This window comes from Ornithodoros turicata, chromosome 3 (assembly GCF_037126465.1).
Source record: "Ornithodoros turicata isolate Travis chromosome 3, ASM3712646v1, whole genome shotgun sequence".
Taxonomy (NCBI): Eukaryota; Metazoa; Arthropoda; class Arachnida; order Ixodida; family Argasidae; genus Ornithodoros; species Ornithodoros turicata.
Window position 1 is genome coordinate 103,367,692 of NC_088203.1, and position 16,005 is coordinate 103,383,696.

At 43.3% G+C, this 16,005-nt stretch overlaps 2 protein-coding genes and 1 long non-coding RNA gene across 4 annotated transcripts; 1 reads left to right on the plus strand and 2 right to left on the minus strand.

Annotated features, from left to right (window-relative positions):
- Window positions 1-726: 726 nt before the first annotated feature.
- On the minus strand, window positions 727-11,511 carry LOC135389058 (girdin-like). The gene is made up of 9 exons (XM_064619018.1): window positions 11,307-11,511; window positions 10,532-10,643; window positions 9,255-9,319; window positions 8,708-8,904; window positions 7,825-8,052; window positions 5,591-5,730; window positions 5,319-5,528; window positions 3,627-3,773; window positions 727-3,171 (listed from the first exon to the last, which is right to left on the minus strand). The coding sequence occupies exons 2-9, from the start codon at window positions 10,607-10,609 to the stop codon at window positions 1,786-1,788; spliced, it is 2,451 nt and encodes an 816-aa protein (XP_064475088.1). The 5' UTR covers window positions 10,610-10,643; window positions 11,307-11,511; the 3' UTR covers window positions 727-1,785.
- Window positions 11,360-12,769, plus strand: LOC135389064 (uncharacterized). Its single transcript, XR_010421565.1, has 2 exons — window positions 11,360-11,825; window positions 12,463-12,769. It is a non-coding gene; the product is annotated as an uncharacterized LOC135389064 (long non-coding RNA).
- LOC135389060 (serine/threonine-protein kinase ULK3-like) lies at window positions 12,183-15,909 on the minus strand. 2 transcript variants are annotated; one of them, XM_064619020.1, is made up of 15 exons: window positions 15,755-15,909; window positions 15,424-15,564; window positions 15,244-15,364; window positions 15,074-15,178; window positions 14,850-14,993; window positions 14,702-14,784; window positions 14,027-14,182; window positions 13,842-13,947; window positions 13,669-13,709; window positions 13,509-13,608; window positions 13,363-13,430; window positions 13,171-13,246; window positions 13,045-13,082; window positions 12,650-12,740; window positions 12,183-12,581 (listed from the first exon to the last, which is right to left on the minus strand). In XM_064619020.1, the coding sequence occupies exons 1-15, from the start codon at window positions 15,848-15,850 to the stop codon at window positions 12,559-12,561; spliced, it is 1,389 nt and encodes a 462-aa protein (XP_064475090.1). In that variant the 5' UTR covers window positions 15,851-15,909; the 3' UTR covers window positions 12,183-12,558. The 2 variants fall into 2 exon arrangements, with proteins under 2 accessions (XP_064475090.1, XP_064475091.1); XM_064619021.1 differs by lacking the exon at window positions 15,755-15,909 and adding an exon at window positions 15,630-15,721.
- Between the last annotated feature and the right edge of the window lie 96 nt (window positions 15,910-16,005).

Genomic DNA, 16,005 nt, shown 5'->3' on the forward strand with positions numbered 1-16,005 from the left:
GTGGACGATTTTTCCGTAGCAAAGCGAGCTGCCTCCAAGGCCACGCTCATGGTTTTTGTAAACTTAATTCCGCACTATTCCGCATTAGCGCCGCGAAGAAACTGTAGCTATGAACGGCGTACAGACGTGGACAGAGATGGGACAGCAGGAAGGAATGGGGTACAGGGGGGGATTAGTATGCGTCCTGGGCAGACTTCAGGGAGAACTGTGTCGACATTCGACTGGAATGTCTGCCGGAAAACCTAAGACAACACAGCCGGTGTCGGGTTTCAGCAGCGCGTCACCTACCATTCTCCGCGTGGAAGGCAATCATCCTAGACACAGTTCAGCAAATATATATTTTGCATGGCAGCTCAAGACTCCTTGATGAATGAAGCAAGCAATGCCAAATGTCATTTCATTGCACCTACAATGAAAGCTGGCATGATTGCAATTTGCAGTTTTCCCATGTCATTCAGGTGTCACACACTGCCTGGGGAAGGTTTCTTATGGTGCAGGACACTAGTCCCCCTCGCACTTTCCAGGGCCGCAGTCTAAAACATGTTACAGCAATACCCCCGAAAAAGCTTGCCTTTAGAGCTCTAAAAATTCCTTGGAGCCTTGTTGTATTGCCCAACTTATCTCCCTTGATCCAGCGTGCCTGCTGGGGAAGGCACCCGGGGCGGCTGCCCCTCTCGCCCCCCTCGGAGCAGCTCCGACTGTGAGAAACTTCACAACTACTGGGGGTGCACGCTGCAGATATTTATTATCTCGACACTGAAAGATAAAATCTCTCACATCATTTATATAAAATATATTTACAAACATTGTGTCGACACCAATGTATCTTCGTAAAGTTTATCACAAGGGAAATAGAATTCTTTCAAACACCCGACAAGGAACTCTTGGGTCTATAACTACGTACAATATATACACGCTTTGTCATTCAAACTATGTCCTATGCTGATATTTCAGGGTGTCTGATTTCCCAAAATTTGTGCTTGTCAATTGCTTAGGGAAGAGTCCTTCCACTTAAAATTAACGTGATGTGCGTACATACACTTTGTGCTCTACATATCAATAATATGCCTTCTAGACATAAAACAAAACAAGGAAAAAGACAATACCTTTGGCAAGTCTGACGATACGAATGCTTGCCATAAATGCAAGGGAACACTAAGCTGACAGCATGAGACGTATAGGGGACGTAACATAGATCGGTATCTTCCAGCATCATAATAATAATACAAAAATTGGACCATCACATCACAGACAACACCGTTCCAATGCTAGGAAGAAAGATTCTCGCAAAAGGGTACCTCTTACACGATTAGTATTCAATTGAAGTTACACCAAGATCTGTTGTAGAAAGCCACCCCCCCATTCCATGGCAGTTTTGCTTAAAGATAGGCAATGAATTCAAAGCTCATAAGCCAGGTACATCTGCATACATGTTTTGTTAACTTAATACCATAGCAGACGAACCTTTTTCTGAAAGGTTGCAAAAGACACGTGTAAATGTGACACGTAGAAACATGATGGCTATGCCAAGTAGCCCGCGATCTCAAAAGTTACTTGCGGTGGTCAAGGTGCATGCGGCACTTAGTCTAAAAGCACGCTATTTCTTTCGCACTTGTCGTTTAAAAATTACAGCACATCTGTTGCAAGCATATGGCGACACGATGCACAAAAACTAACGCATTTGCTTTCCGTTCGACTGTACTCTGCTCACAAACCCGGTGGAAAACCACCCAATAAACTGCAAGACCATCCGGTCTTGCCTAACCCATAAACTTAATTCAGCCCTCACCTCCTACGAGAGCGAAAGTACGCCTCATCTTCGTCGTCCGAAGAAAACGTGCGAGGCTTCCACCCTTTCCTTTTCCCATCCCTGGACGCCTGCTTTGTCTCCCTCCAGTTCTCCCCTTGGCGCCGCAGAAACCAATTCTCGTTGCGAGCCTCCTCGGAGAACCGCTGTTCTGCGCGGCTCTTTGCTCGACCGCTGAACCAGTTGTTGGCCATTTCGGCCGCATCTTCGTCCGCGACTTCCCCCTCATCTGCCTCCGCGGATTCCTCTTCCTTCTTCTCTGGCAGTGCATGTTCGTGCCGATGATCTTTTGCAAAGTGTTCACCCGTTTCGCTGTGTTCGTCGCGGTGAGAGTCATCCTCGTGGGGAGGAGGATCGTCTTCAACGTCCACATCATCCACGTTTTCTTCTTCCGCCGTTGACGGCTTCTCGTGGGCCATTTCGTACAGCTTCTTGTTCAAAGTGTCCATTGCTTTCCACAGCTTCGAGGTCAGTTTTGTCGCCTTCATCTCAACCGATTTGTCCAACACCGACAGAAACTTGTTGCTCGCGTCGTAGACCTTCTTCAGCGAATTTTCGACCGCGCGCGCCATGTCGGCAACGATTCGGGACTTCTCCTCCGTGCCCGACTCCGCGTCACTCGCAGGGGAGTTCATCGACTGTTGCAGCTGCTCCCACCTCTCTGTTATGATGTTGCGGAGACTGCCGAAGGAATCTTTCACCTGAGAGATTTTCTCGGAGACCTTCGTCCCCAACGACATCTTCTTCAACCTGCCGAGCAACACCGACACAGCGTTGGACGCCGCTTCGGTTCCGTTGTTCAGGAGCTCCGTCCAGTTGACGGAGGAGAGGTTATTCCAGTTAGCACCTTTGCTCTGCAGGTCTTCGTAGAGCTTCCGCCAGTGCTTGGCTTCCATGTGTTGATTCTTCAGCAGTTCGAGGAGCAATTTTAAATCTTGGTTCGAGTCACTCCCCTCATCTTCTCCTTCTGGCTGAGAATTTCGTTTCTTTTCAATTTCCACTTCGAGATTCCCGTTCTGTCGACGAAGGTCGCTGATCTTCTGTCGATGCTGTTCGTGTTGATCCCCGTTTGCAGCCACTGGCGGTGGTTGGCCATAGCGGAGTTTAGCTATGATGGCTTTCAGGTCTTCGTTTTCTGTTGCTAACTGATTAACTTTGTCCTTCAACTGAGAGAGCCTCGCTGTTATGGTCTGTTGCTCCTCTTCCTCATTGTGTTGAATTTCCTTCAATGTATGTTGAAGCTGCTCATTTTCCATGTGCAACAGCTGCACTTGACTCTCCAGGCTCAACAGAGTCTCTTGCCGTGAGGTGTCCTCTTTAAGATGAGCTTTGAGTTCAGCATTTTCCTCTCTCAAGTTCTTCACCTACAGTTGGGCAGGAAACAGAGAAATACTGGGGTGATTAGGAAGGAAATCTTTCTGCCAATACAAGGCCATGTAATCAAGAGAACAAGGCACAGAACAGTCCTGCCCAGGTTGAGTAGCAAGCTGTGCTTTTACTGCGCAGTAAAAGTACAATAATGCGGGGATACTTTAAAAATCTTGGTTAGTAACTACATTTCTGCAAAAGTAACTCGTAAACTGCTGAGCCACAACAGTGCTTTCAATTTGTAATTTTATAAAATATTTTTGTCCCCACATTATCGAAGAAAATAAGGCGTTTCCCACTTCAAGCAGCTGTCAACTGCTTGCCGCGGAAAATCGCGGAATTTGCAAGTCTGTGCCGCAGAATTTTGAATTTGCCGCAGCAGAAAACCACGGGGCCTTAGTTACGTGATACTGGTATTTTTTATCTATGCCTTACAATACTCTATCTGTACCTTTCCTTCCAAGTCCCTTAACATGGTATCTTCTTCCTCTTCTTCAACCAGCCTCTGCTTCAATTCCTTGTTCTCTTCTTCCAGCATACGAGCCCTTTCCCGCGTCTGCCGTTCCTGGTGTCTCACCTCGTTGAAGGTCTTCATCAGCTAGACATACACAAACACTCGTGACAGAATGCTTCGACTCCATCAACTTGTAGAAAAAAATTTGCACACTTTTTTTCTCCCCTAAAAAAGTTGCAAACGTCGATCGAGGGTGCAGAAATTATGCGGGATCATTCGTAGAACGACTTTCAAGTGACATGATTCTTCCAAATTTTAGTATACTGATCACGGGCTCCCGGTAGGGACTGTATTGACATTATTATTGCAATGCACGTGCGCAAAAGGAATAGTAGCCTATCGCACCAGGGAAGGATAACGGACGTATTTTGGTTACCGTTTCCATTTTCGTTACTGCTCTATTTTCGTTTCCGTTATCCGTTTCTGATACCGGCCTTTCAATTTCGTTTCCGTTTCGTTTCCGTTACTGTTTCCGGTAATGGAATCGTTGTTACAGAGCTGCGGGAGGACAGCCTGTCCGGCTCTATCAGCGCCCTGCTTTTTCCCCAAGTGTAGCTTAGGTGTCATGAGTACACACTACACAAGTAATTTTATGTCGTTGGGATGCGCACATGTTGCAAGATAAAAAAAATATATATGTAAAAACATGTTTTCAGTCTTCAATCACTCGGAATCCAGCAGCTCAACGGGCTTAACTTTAATCCAATGTCGCGTTCATAAGCGGACGCGCTCAATAGTAAATAATACTGCCATGGCCACAGTGAAAAGAAAAAAAGTACAAGATAAGTAACTAAAAATCATAGGCTGGCATCCTCACGCTATGAAGGAGTATAGTCATGTGTTGATGTCATGGAGGTATGAGGACTGGGGCGTGGTAAGTGAGGGATGCACCCTCGAGATCCAACTTGCGCTTTCTTCCCATGTCTCGAGTAGTATTTAGAGCATTACAGGAAACGGAGTCATCAAAATACAATAGCAAAAAATAAAAAAATGACTCTAATGTCATCGCATAACAGGAATAGCCATTACCCGAATTCAATACCGGACGATAAATTCGTTTCCGTTTCCGGTAATGGAGGACCATGGTATGCGTTTTCGTTTCCGTTATCGTTACCATCTCCAATTTTGGTAATATACCGTTTCTGTTACCGTTACCGTTACCCTTCCCTGCACCTACAGCACAATCAGCAACGGTCGGTAGGTGAAATACCAGACCCTCTACCACTCATTCAACCGGCAAAATGCGACGAAATCAACGGCGGTGCTGACGTGCGGCGGGATGCTGCTGGGAGCCACCACCAGGCACACTGACGCTCGGAAGCATACTATGTTCTGCAACTTTGCCTATGTCACCTTGTGTTGTGAGTTCATAGCGTCTTTGTCTACAGTATCTTTCTGAGCTTGTTTCATTGTTAGACCAACAGTATCGTCCATCATCGGCGCACCTTCGTCCAAATGTAGGGCGCAAATGGTACAAAGGCAGTAACTCTGGTAGCACTAACGGTGCTGGCATTGGTTGTGTAGTGGGCTCAGGTGGAGGGTGTGGCGCAAACCAGTCGCTGGGACAAGTAACCGGGCACGAAACTGTGAGGGTGCATATTATGCGAGTAATTATGGCATTCAACTTACTTGTAGATGTTGCATCTGGTTGAGGATGAGATCAAGCTTAAGCTTGTGGACGTCATCATCCTCACATTGGCCCTCGTCGAGTGCATCGACGCGGACGTCTGTCAGGACGGCATTCCTCTGGGACTGCTCCAGTAGTTCTTTCAGGCCTTTATTTTCACTGAACAAATTTTCAAACTTTTGCTTCCAGTACTCGTTATCTTCATAGCAGACCTGAAAGTGATAACCGCACTCATAGACGAGGATTCCCTGCATTCTGTAACAACGCGTCTCACCAAGGGATCTTTGTCCGCAGATGACCCTTTATTCTGTTTCTGTTGTTGCATGCAGATAATCAGTTCATCCTGAAGTTGCTTCAATTTGCCTATCTGGGCATGCGTCATTTCTTTCTGCTGAAAGAACTTGTCGGACCAGCCTGCAAAAACATTATTGGGTCTTGTTAATCGTAGCGCAAAAACACACACAGGAATGCGGAACGATCCAGGAATAACTATTATATGGTTTTGCCCTGCGCGTAGCGACACCTGGTGCTACTAAAGAATGACACTTTATGAATGCTTACGAATATTCCTCCACATTTATCCAGAGACACCTATAAAATGTGAACTGTGTGTGCTTGAGACTTTTGCTCACCGCGGCAATTACAGTCGCCGACTGATTTTTCGGACGTGCTCGATTATTCGGACTCGTTTGCGGAACGGCCGCGGGTCCCATAGAGTTGATGTTGATGTTGAGAGCGTAGAGTTGAAGAACATCCAAAATTTCGGACGCCGTGCAGCTCAGTCGCTCGATATTTCGGACTCTGTTTGCCCAACCCGCGAATTTCTCTCTTGGGGTGACGGAAAATATTGGTATAATCCGAAATTGGTATCAAAAGAAATCAACCAACTAAAATATTTAGGAAAAAAAATAAGCAGTGATGATTGTACATTTTCCATTCCTATGAGTAGAAGAGGTCTGTCGTAGCGCTTTTGCGTCTTCGTTTTGGCCAACGGCCCAGCACGTGCTGTCCGCTTGCGAGTCGCGCTACAGCGCTGTTAAGCGAGCTTCACCTAAAACATGCGTGCGTTCGGTGAAGCAGACTTGCGGACTTGATGACGGCAGTACCTCTCGCAGTGTACGCTGACGAAATGTCGCTTCGGGAAATAGAAGCTGATGTTGTCAGGTAGAGCTGGAATCGCGTTAGGAAAGCATCGACAAAAATTTTTCCAGCCTACTAGGGCTTAGTAAAGTTTATTTCGAAGCAAAATTCGTTTTTTCGGACCGCTCGATCATTCGGACTTTTGCGCGATCCCCGCCGAGTCCGAAAAATCGGACAGCGACTGTACTTCACAATTACTTGCACATCTACGATTGAACCCTTTCCTTGTCCTAACATCTTTTACATGAAGGATTTCACAATTTTTTTTTTCACAATTTCACAGGATTTTACATCTTGGCACAAGTAGTGCACAGAACGAAACGTTACTTCAAACATCGCCTACACTTCTGAATGCGCTGGTAATCCTTCAGCAGATCTCCGTACCTCTCTTTTACACACGATTTCGCTTCGAAGTTGCGTCGCAAATAAATCGTGGTTGGTTCTGAGTTTGTTGAGAGTGGCTGTCTAGTGCTTCGACCGGACTCGAGGAAATGAACCTCGGATCTACGTGACACCAGCTCGCTTGCATTGTTCTTTTTCCCACATCACTTCACATTTACGTGCAAGACCACGCTTTGCAGGAATGCTTACAGGAGCCAATGTACATCCGTGAACTACAGGGTTATCCTAGCAAGCATTACACACTTCCATCGCACTGTAAGAATATAAGACTAGATTTGGCCTATCCCAAACTTTGCAGACTAATAGCCATTTATCTGAAGTTTCATTCGAATTTTTTGTAAGCGCTATGGTCATGTAGAAAGAAAATTAAAAATAAAGCAAAATCTCGCCCCATGTATTTTCCGTGGCCTATCCCACGCAAACACCGCCATTTCTTCTTGTGTCTGCTTCACATTTACATCACCTCACACAGGTAGCGCTGTCTTCAACGATGTGACATGCCGATTCTGGTGTTATGCACCAGTGCTCATGTTCAAGTCCTGTTCTGTATGCTGGTGCCACCTGTGTGTGGTGGAATGAAAATGAAGCGCACACAGCACAAAATGGCGGCCTTTGACTGAGATGCCATAGAAAATGCATAGAGTGAAATCTTGCTCGATTTTTTTATTTTTCTTCTACAGGACCATAATGCTCACAAAAAATTCCAACAAAACTTCAGACAAGTGGTTACCAGTCTGCAAAGTTTGTTGTAGGATAAACCCCGTCTTCTATTTTTACGGTGGGCTCAAACTGCGTAATGTTTGCTAGATTAACCCTGTAAGTAGGCCACATTTCTTTTTGATATTATTTCGAAGGAATAAATGCGACATCGTCCAAAAAGCCATATCGTAAAGATATCTCGTTCCATTTTTTTTCTACATAGAGAGGAGCACTTCAGTCGTACACTGGAAATCTGCGCTAGCATACCTAGGTAATGGCCGATACCGAGGCCAATTGCAGCCGCAGCCACCAGGGCGGCCATCACACTAAGAGTTATATTAAGCCTCGCATTAGGAACATGTCTGTAACGGCGAACTCCTGGCCTCAGATCTAAACCAGGAGGGAGGGAGGCGTCAGACAGCACCGTCGAGGCAGCTTCAGAAGCGTCGTCTGGAAGCACCTCCAGATTTTCGTAGGAACTTGCAGTGTTGGCTGCTGTGAGAGGACGAAAGATTGAAATGTAGCGCGTCATTAAAGAATATAGTAGGGATGTGCCGACCAAATCCGCAAATCCTAGGCATGGATTCGAGATTCGCAAATCCCAATCCCAGTGCCCAAAACGGGGAATTGAATCTTTGGAAAATCCACCGACCAAGTTTGTTTGTTTCTTTTTCAAACTGGCTTGTTTGTTTGTTTACATTGCTCCAGACTGAAAGAGTTCTGGCAGGAACTGTTACCTCAAAAGTTTAAAAGTAACCTAGTTTTGCTCGTGACTGTCGCTTAGTTTTATGGAAATATAATTCAGACTCGAGAATTTACGAATTTCTCGCAGTCTATGAACAATGTGTTGAATAAATTACGCTTAAGAAGAACTATATGGGTATATATTCTCCTAAAACTGAAGCATTATTTAATTTGTTTTTCGTTAAACAAAGGTATCATATTCTGCTTCAAAACACTTTTTGACTGGAAGTGTTTTTTTTTTTCCTTGGCTTTTTAGACGTTTCTTAAAAAAGGATTAGAAAGATTCGAGATTCGTAAGATTCATGGACTCTTAGAACATTCCTTGAATTCGGATTTGGATTCAAAAAATTTTTGATTCGTCCCATCTCTAAAGACTAGATTGAGCTACGTACGCTAGTTTTCTTACCCGAGATCTCACTAAAGCTTAGCGATGCAGACGTCTGCGTCACGGCTGACGATTCGAGTGACTGAAGTCTTTCGTCCATGTCGTCGTCGAGGATGTCGATGTCGCTGTCTCTGCTGTGATCGTTAGCTTCATCCTTCTCTGCAGCTGCACCGTCCGGAAGCGAAGACAGCTCTTCCTCTCGAACGGTGTTGCGGGTGCTATTTAGTGCGGGGAGATGGGGTTAGGCACGACCACGTCCAAGATTGCTCGTGTATCGGAAAGGACATCGAAATATCCTAGTAAACCAGAATACAGCAGATGCGCTAAATGGCAAATGAGACGGTGCGGGTAATATATTTTTGTAGACGTTATTCTTTCTTCTTAAGGAGGTTGAACTGGACTTATACTTTTAAGGACATTTTAGATGCATGTGCAAGGACAATAGCACAGGTATTAATAACGGTAATAACGGTCTAGTTTTACTTGTCTGCTTATAAAATGAAGAAATCACTTACACAAAATTCAGAAATGAAATTGCATTCACAGACGCATGACACGATCAACTTACTTTTCATCTTCAGTGATCACTTCAACCTTGTTACCTTCCAGCTGAGAAGACCCCGTCGAAGCAACCTGAAACAGTTTCACAGAAAATTAAACCTTTTCTTCTTCTTCTTCTTCTGCTTTTCCTTTCCCCGGTGCATTGATGCCAAAAACAAAATATGTAATGAATGCGATAATGTGGAAAGCGTGTTAATTGGGACTGAACATGATTGAGAACACACACAGACAGGGACAACACACAAGGAAAGCGTTCAACTAGCAACTGATTTTATTTGGACAACCAACTCCAGTCAGGAAAATCTTCAACAGTTGCCAGTTGAAGTTTTCTGTGTGTCATCCTTGTCCCTCTGTGTGTTCTCAATCATGTTATGTAATGAAGGCAGTATAAGTGAACAAATTGTTTACACTAATTGTACTTTAATCGCCGATTGTCTCCCAAACAAGTTTATCTTTGCAGCCTTGGCAGCGGAAGTGTGTTTTTAACATTCCGTACGAAAATAAAACACAAAGACTGCCAATCTGCATACAAAGGCTGGAAGTATAATAACTCTGAAATGCCAGCCCACCTGTACGTTTCAAGCTTATTGTGTAATAGTCGATATAGATTGTTAATACTATATATAACAATGCGTGACAACCATTTATACATAATAACAGCAAGAGCACTCAATGTATCTAACAAAGGGCACCTTGTGTCACTTCACTGAATGCCTATGCAGCATCAGATACCCTGCAAACAAAAGGAAAGATGGACAGCTTCTTTTTTTATCATTCGGGTACAAGGGAAAGTGCAGTGTCTATTGGTGAAAACAGATATACCCACAACACTCCCCCACTTGTTGATACGGTCAGAGTGATAAGGCTCCTTCAGCGTTATCATTGGACACAAGGCCTTTAACACGTGGTAGACACACCCCCAGACACTCCTTCTCGTACATATATCACGTGTACAACATGAGTTGAAGTGGTACTTGTAACCTGTCAAGACAGATATATCTTGGCACGATGAGGCACATGCAGCGCTGCATGTGCAAAATCTCTACTTTTGCAGAACTCCCAGAACATAGCTTTGTTGCAAAAATTTGTCTTGTTGCTTGCCAATAATTGTTAGACTTGTATATAATGCTTTGCGGTTCTATAACACTTTGATGCTGGTACAGAATCTATGTGTACATGTAAGACCAATTCGTTCCTGAAACCGTTCCAATGTATGGCCATGTTCATGGCAGTGACACCTGCGTTCCACACATGATAAAAAAGTAACTATAAAGGAGGGCATACCATTTTATCTTCTTCCGGCGATGACACCAGTGTCCAGTCGCCCGAAACTTCCATGTCACTTTGCTGGCCGGAAGCCATTTCTTACCAAGTCCGCAGCTATTCAGCCATAAAACTTCCAAGGAAAGAACAAATAAAGTTTTATTTCGCACGAGGAGACACTCGCAGCACGATCGGTAAATCACATTCCCTGTAATCCGATCGTGTCAGCACAGCACACAACCTCCCGTTACGTCGAATGACCCAAATAACGTCGCACAAATTTACATCGAGAACATTGCAGAAAACATTGCTGTCGCTGACAAGCTAACCCATTTTGACAACTGCGTCACTGTGCAAGTAACACGTGTACTAACCTTGAACCAAAACAGACCCCCCTCAAGTCGGGCAGCGCGCTCGCGAACTTGCATCAATCAATACATAACCTTGCGTGCCGTGTACGTGATATGATCAATAAGTCAAGTCGTCGCTGGCTTCCTGTACGCGATTAACCTCAAACTTGACATTTGAGGCGCAGCGCAGCTGTCATAACAAAAGAGACGAGTTATATATGTTGGTAAATAAAACAGTATATAGGAAAGACCGAAAGGCTCAAAGTGTGGACGCATCGAAGGATTTAAACGCATTCAGGATTGCATGTAATCTAGAGCCAGAATTCGATTGAAATATGCGTACATTAGCGTCATTCTAACAGGTAGCGAAGGATGAAAAAGGCGAAAGGATAATCTCCATTATTATGGTTCGCGACAACAAAGAAATTGGAGACAGAAAATCTTACCTCCGATTGACCGGCTCTTCTTAGCTGAAGACAGCGGAGCGAAAGAATTTAGCGCGATAACTTTATCTGCCTTACGACAGCTTACATCAGCTATCAGCAGCAATAAAAGTAGCACTTTCGCATTGCACGGGTAAGACGCGACAGTAGGCCCGCAAGATACCTTGCCTTGCCTTGTTCCCTCGCGTTCGCCGTTCGACAGGTACTGCCATCTGGTACGGCTGCTATGCTGCACACAGCTACCTCGGTTGACTACGCCATAAAATGACGGATAAAGCATTGTGCATTTGCGAAATTTTGGGTGTTCTAGATGAGAGGAGCATGAAATGGAAACAAAAGCGCAGTAAAAATTTGAAAGCGAAACTGACACGGCAGAAGCGGATTCACAGTCGGTGCGGGTGTCGTCTGCTTCTGAAAGCGTCGTAGTGTGATCAACAACATGCTCGAATTTTGAGTTTCACTGGCTAATATAGTTGCAAGAAATTGACGCCAACGACGTACGTGTCCCAGATCACCAGTCAGGTACGTGTTCCTGGCGCCCGTGTTTCGTTTTTCTTTATTTTCTCTAAGACAGCCGAATGATTCGGCACTGGTTTCTTCTGAGCTCATCCCGGCTACATCGTTAAACAGCTCGTTATCAAGTTAAACCTGTTCGTTTCTACAGTAACATTAATAAAACGAAAATACGGAATTACCTTCCAACTTATGCAATTTTCATACAGTCACACCATGCACGTGGGCAGAATGTGACGAGGAGAGATACTGCTTGAAAGCACAAGCTGTTTTCTCAACTACATACTCAGCAGTTTATGCAGTGTTTTGCGGGCTTTCCTCCATTATTTGTCATCCACTTGACTCTTTTTGAACATGACACAGATATATGTTGAGCATAACAACAGTGTTATATTTACAACATAACACATCTCCAAGACAACAGGCATCACACTAGCTATAACAAGTTTTTACAGAAAAACAAACACAGTGACTTGCCTACACAGGCAGTGACCAGAAAAATACAACATGTAATATTTTTTACCTTCAGCTATATTCACAAATGCTTCAGTGTGGATGTTAACATATTGCATGTTGTCGTAATGAGTCCACAATGAATTATGAATAACAGCTATTTGCCATAACTGGGATATTTTCCTTTTTACAGGTATGATTCAAACGACCCAGTGACTGTCACAAAGTTCAAAATGGGTGCCACAAAAATAAATAGATCACGAACGACTGCAGAAACCCACACGTGATGTCACTGAATTGAGCACGAAGACTCTGAAAATAAAATGTAATAAAAGATTATAGAAAAACCAAACTGCTGACACAGTTGTAATTCAAACTACCTGTTCGCATTTGTGTGGAGCTGACATCCTCAAACCTCTGCATTGCCATGTATGACTTGACAAGTTCGGCAGCCTCGAGCCATTTCTCAGCCTATTAAATAAAAACAAAGTTTTCTCTTTCTCTTGGTGTTGTATTTGTTTACCATATTATTATTGAGAGAAACATTTGTTGAGGCATAGAGAAAAGATTGTCACAGTGCAACAATTCATGTGAAGTTATTAGGGATCTGTGAATAGTAATTTCAAAACACAAGCAAACAGCTATATAACTTAAGCAAATGGTCATGTAATCAAAGTGGACATTAAGCAAATAGTCGTAAAAATATTACGATCTACGCTTAATGTAGCCCATTAAGTTACGGTAAACATATAACGTCATGTAAATAACTGTTCACCTCTCTTCTCAAAATTTCCCGTTCTTCTGGCTTGCAATCTGCAATCACATTACAAATATTGTACTATGTGTGCAAGGCGACGTTAATATCGGAAAATAAACATGAAACATAAAACACTCCACTCACTAGGCATGAATGGAATGGCAATGTCAAGTGCATCTTGATATGTTTTCAGTGCTTGCTGCATCCTGTTTGCAAAAGCCTACAAGTAATAATAAAAATTACCAATAATTCTAACAAAATGTGTAAAATGTAACGGATGTACATATTTATCTGCGAGTAAGAAAACAGTGCACGAAGTTGTATAATTTAACTTACCAGTTTTTTTGCAGCATTTACAAGCAGGAGTGCATTTCTCAGTGGTGGGTATCTTTCGCAGATATCCTCTAGAAATTAATTTCAAATTAATTTCCATATATTTTCAAAAATGAGTTTACACAGGGTATCCCTGTTTTTATGTGTACCAAAATCGTTGCAGTCGTTTATGTCGTCGTCGATGACAATTGGCTCTTTGGATTTCAAAATCGACTTGAGAACTTCGGCTCGCTGGAGATATTCGCTGATCTGATAAATAAATAAATCAATAAATAAATAACATAAAGATGTACATGTTGGCTAATCTACCTTAGCCTGTAATGACTTCCACTTCTCCATGTCTGTTTCATCTAAAAGAAACATAAATGGCTGTCATTATACACTCCCCACTGAAACGTTATAATGAATTACGACGCAGGTTATACTCATTTAAAGTTTTAGATTAAAAATTACTCAATTAAAAATTTATACTCATCACTTCCCATGCAGTACTGGAAGCAGATACTGAAGTGCCTGACAGTACAGTTGTAGAGCTTCTCGGTACTTGCCGCTGCTGTCCGCTGCTATGGCCTTATGTACCAGCCCAACCTTAATTTTGATGATGCAGCCAAATTCATATCAGCGTTTCTATGTTATCTCACATTTACACGCGTAATGTTGGCCGTACCCCTTTCTCGAAGGATTCCCTTGATGGTAAGTGCTCAAGGTCCACAAAGGGGTGCGAGAAGAACTCCTCAAATCCAATTCGTTTTTCCGGATTCCTCTGCAGCAAGCTCAGGAGTAGGTCGCGACATGTGTCAGATATGGCAGCTCCAAGGGGAAGCTGAATTTTGAATATGTAAAAGAAATAAATCGGAAGAAAATAGTGGTCTGCATCAGTGAATTTGTTTACGGCATACTTCATAAACACAATTTACTTTCATGTCACATAGAATGATGTGTAATGTTGACCAACGTTAGAACTTCTGTATCTTGAAGAACGTCAGGTATTGCCATTCTACTTCACGTGTCTTGTTTATTGAAGTTGACTAATCTGTTATTTATTTAAGCTGCCACCTGATTCCTGATGATAATTTTGGGATGTTGTGGTCGTTTAATGTAGGGCCTAGGGTGTTATCCAGCACCCAGTATGGCATGCTAGCTCTGAAATTCGCTAAAATTTGCCATTTAGGAAAAAAAAAAAAAAAAATCTGCGCGACCTGTAAGTTTCCTCAACTGCCCCAAAGCAGGACTAAAAAAATTGTGCTGCTGCCACATTACAAAGTGCTCACTCACATAATAGAGATACTGAAACACAACTTATGCTTAAAGCACTATTGAGACACAGCAAAGTGTCCCTCACCTCAATAGGTTTGTCCGTTTTGATTTTGTCAGCAACTTCCTTGAAAGTCGGAGAAGCATATGGTGCGCTGCCGAAGAGACACTCTGAAAATTTATAATGTGCATGAACGACACCTTTGTGTACAAACGTGATGTAAAGCTGCACGTACCATACATAATAATACCAACAGACCACAGGTCAACCTTGTGATCATAGTGGTTACTAAGAAGCATTTCGGGTGCCATGTACAGCGGCGAGCCTCTCAGGCTGCTTGCTCGATCACCTTCGTGTAAATACTGGGCAAAGCCAAAGTCTGTAAATAAAGTGAAAGATAAATTGTCGCCATGGCAACGAGGCAAGTATCCGCTATACCATTTTATTTTCATATTTTACCTGCTAATTTCAGAACCGGATTTCTCATGGAAGATAACAATATGTTTTGTGGCTTGAGATCCATGTGCGCAATATTGTGGTGCTGCAATACTTGCAAGGCCTTTGCTGTTAGTTTGAGACAATGAGAAACGTTAGCACCGAAAGTTGGTATCATTTAGACGAAAACTTACCGAGCTGTTGCAGGAATTTTCGAACCACAAGTTCTCGAAGCCTTTTGTGAACTCTGATATAGCGATGAAGATCTCCTCCCGAGCAGTACTCCATTATAAGGTATATGAAACCACTGTTCCACTGTGCGAAAGTGAAATTAGTCGTTTGTGTGCGAAAGTTTGGTCAAGACTTGCCCTTACTTGGAAATCAATGAGGTCCACAATGTGTTCGTTCTTAATTTTCTTCAGAATCGCAATCTCGGTTAGCAGATTTTCAGTGGCAGATTTGGTAAGGGAGCTCTTGCTAATGCATTTGATAGCCACGACTTGCCTCGCACCAGTCTGAAAAAAAGACAATATGGGTTATGAAGCAACGCAGGGAGCTGTTAAGCCAATTTAACACCCACGTCGTAACATCAAGGAAATGACAGACTCGTCATTTCGAAGAAGATCGAGTGGCAAATCGTGGACACGCAAGACCATGCTCTGACCATGATGCTTCCAAATGAAATAAAACACATCGTGAGGTCACCTTGTTGTACGCTTTGTAGACTGTAGCATATGTTCCCTGCCCAAGCTTTTCTGTGAAAATATAGTCGGGTAGCTTATGCTCGAACAGTTGAGCCATCAACAAGCTGAAACGCGAACTCCGAAAGCAGAAGCCGAATTCCCCTTACGGATATTAGAGGAACTAAGAGCGGTTTATGTCATCGTTTTTTTTTTTACATTACATTACAGTTACATTTAAGTTATTCCAAAATCTTTTTTATACTGCCGGCTCTA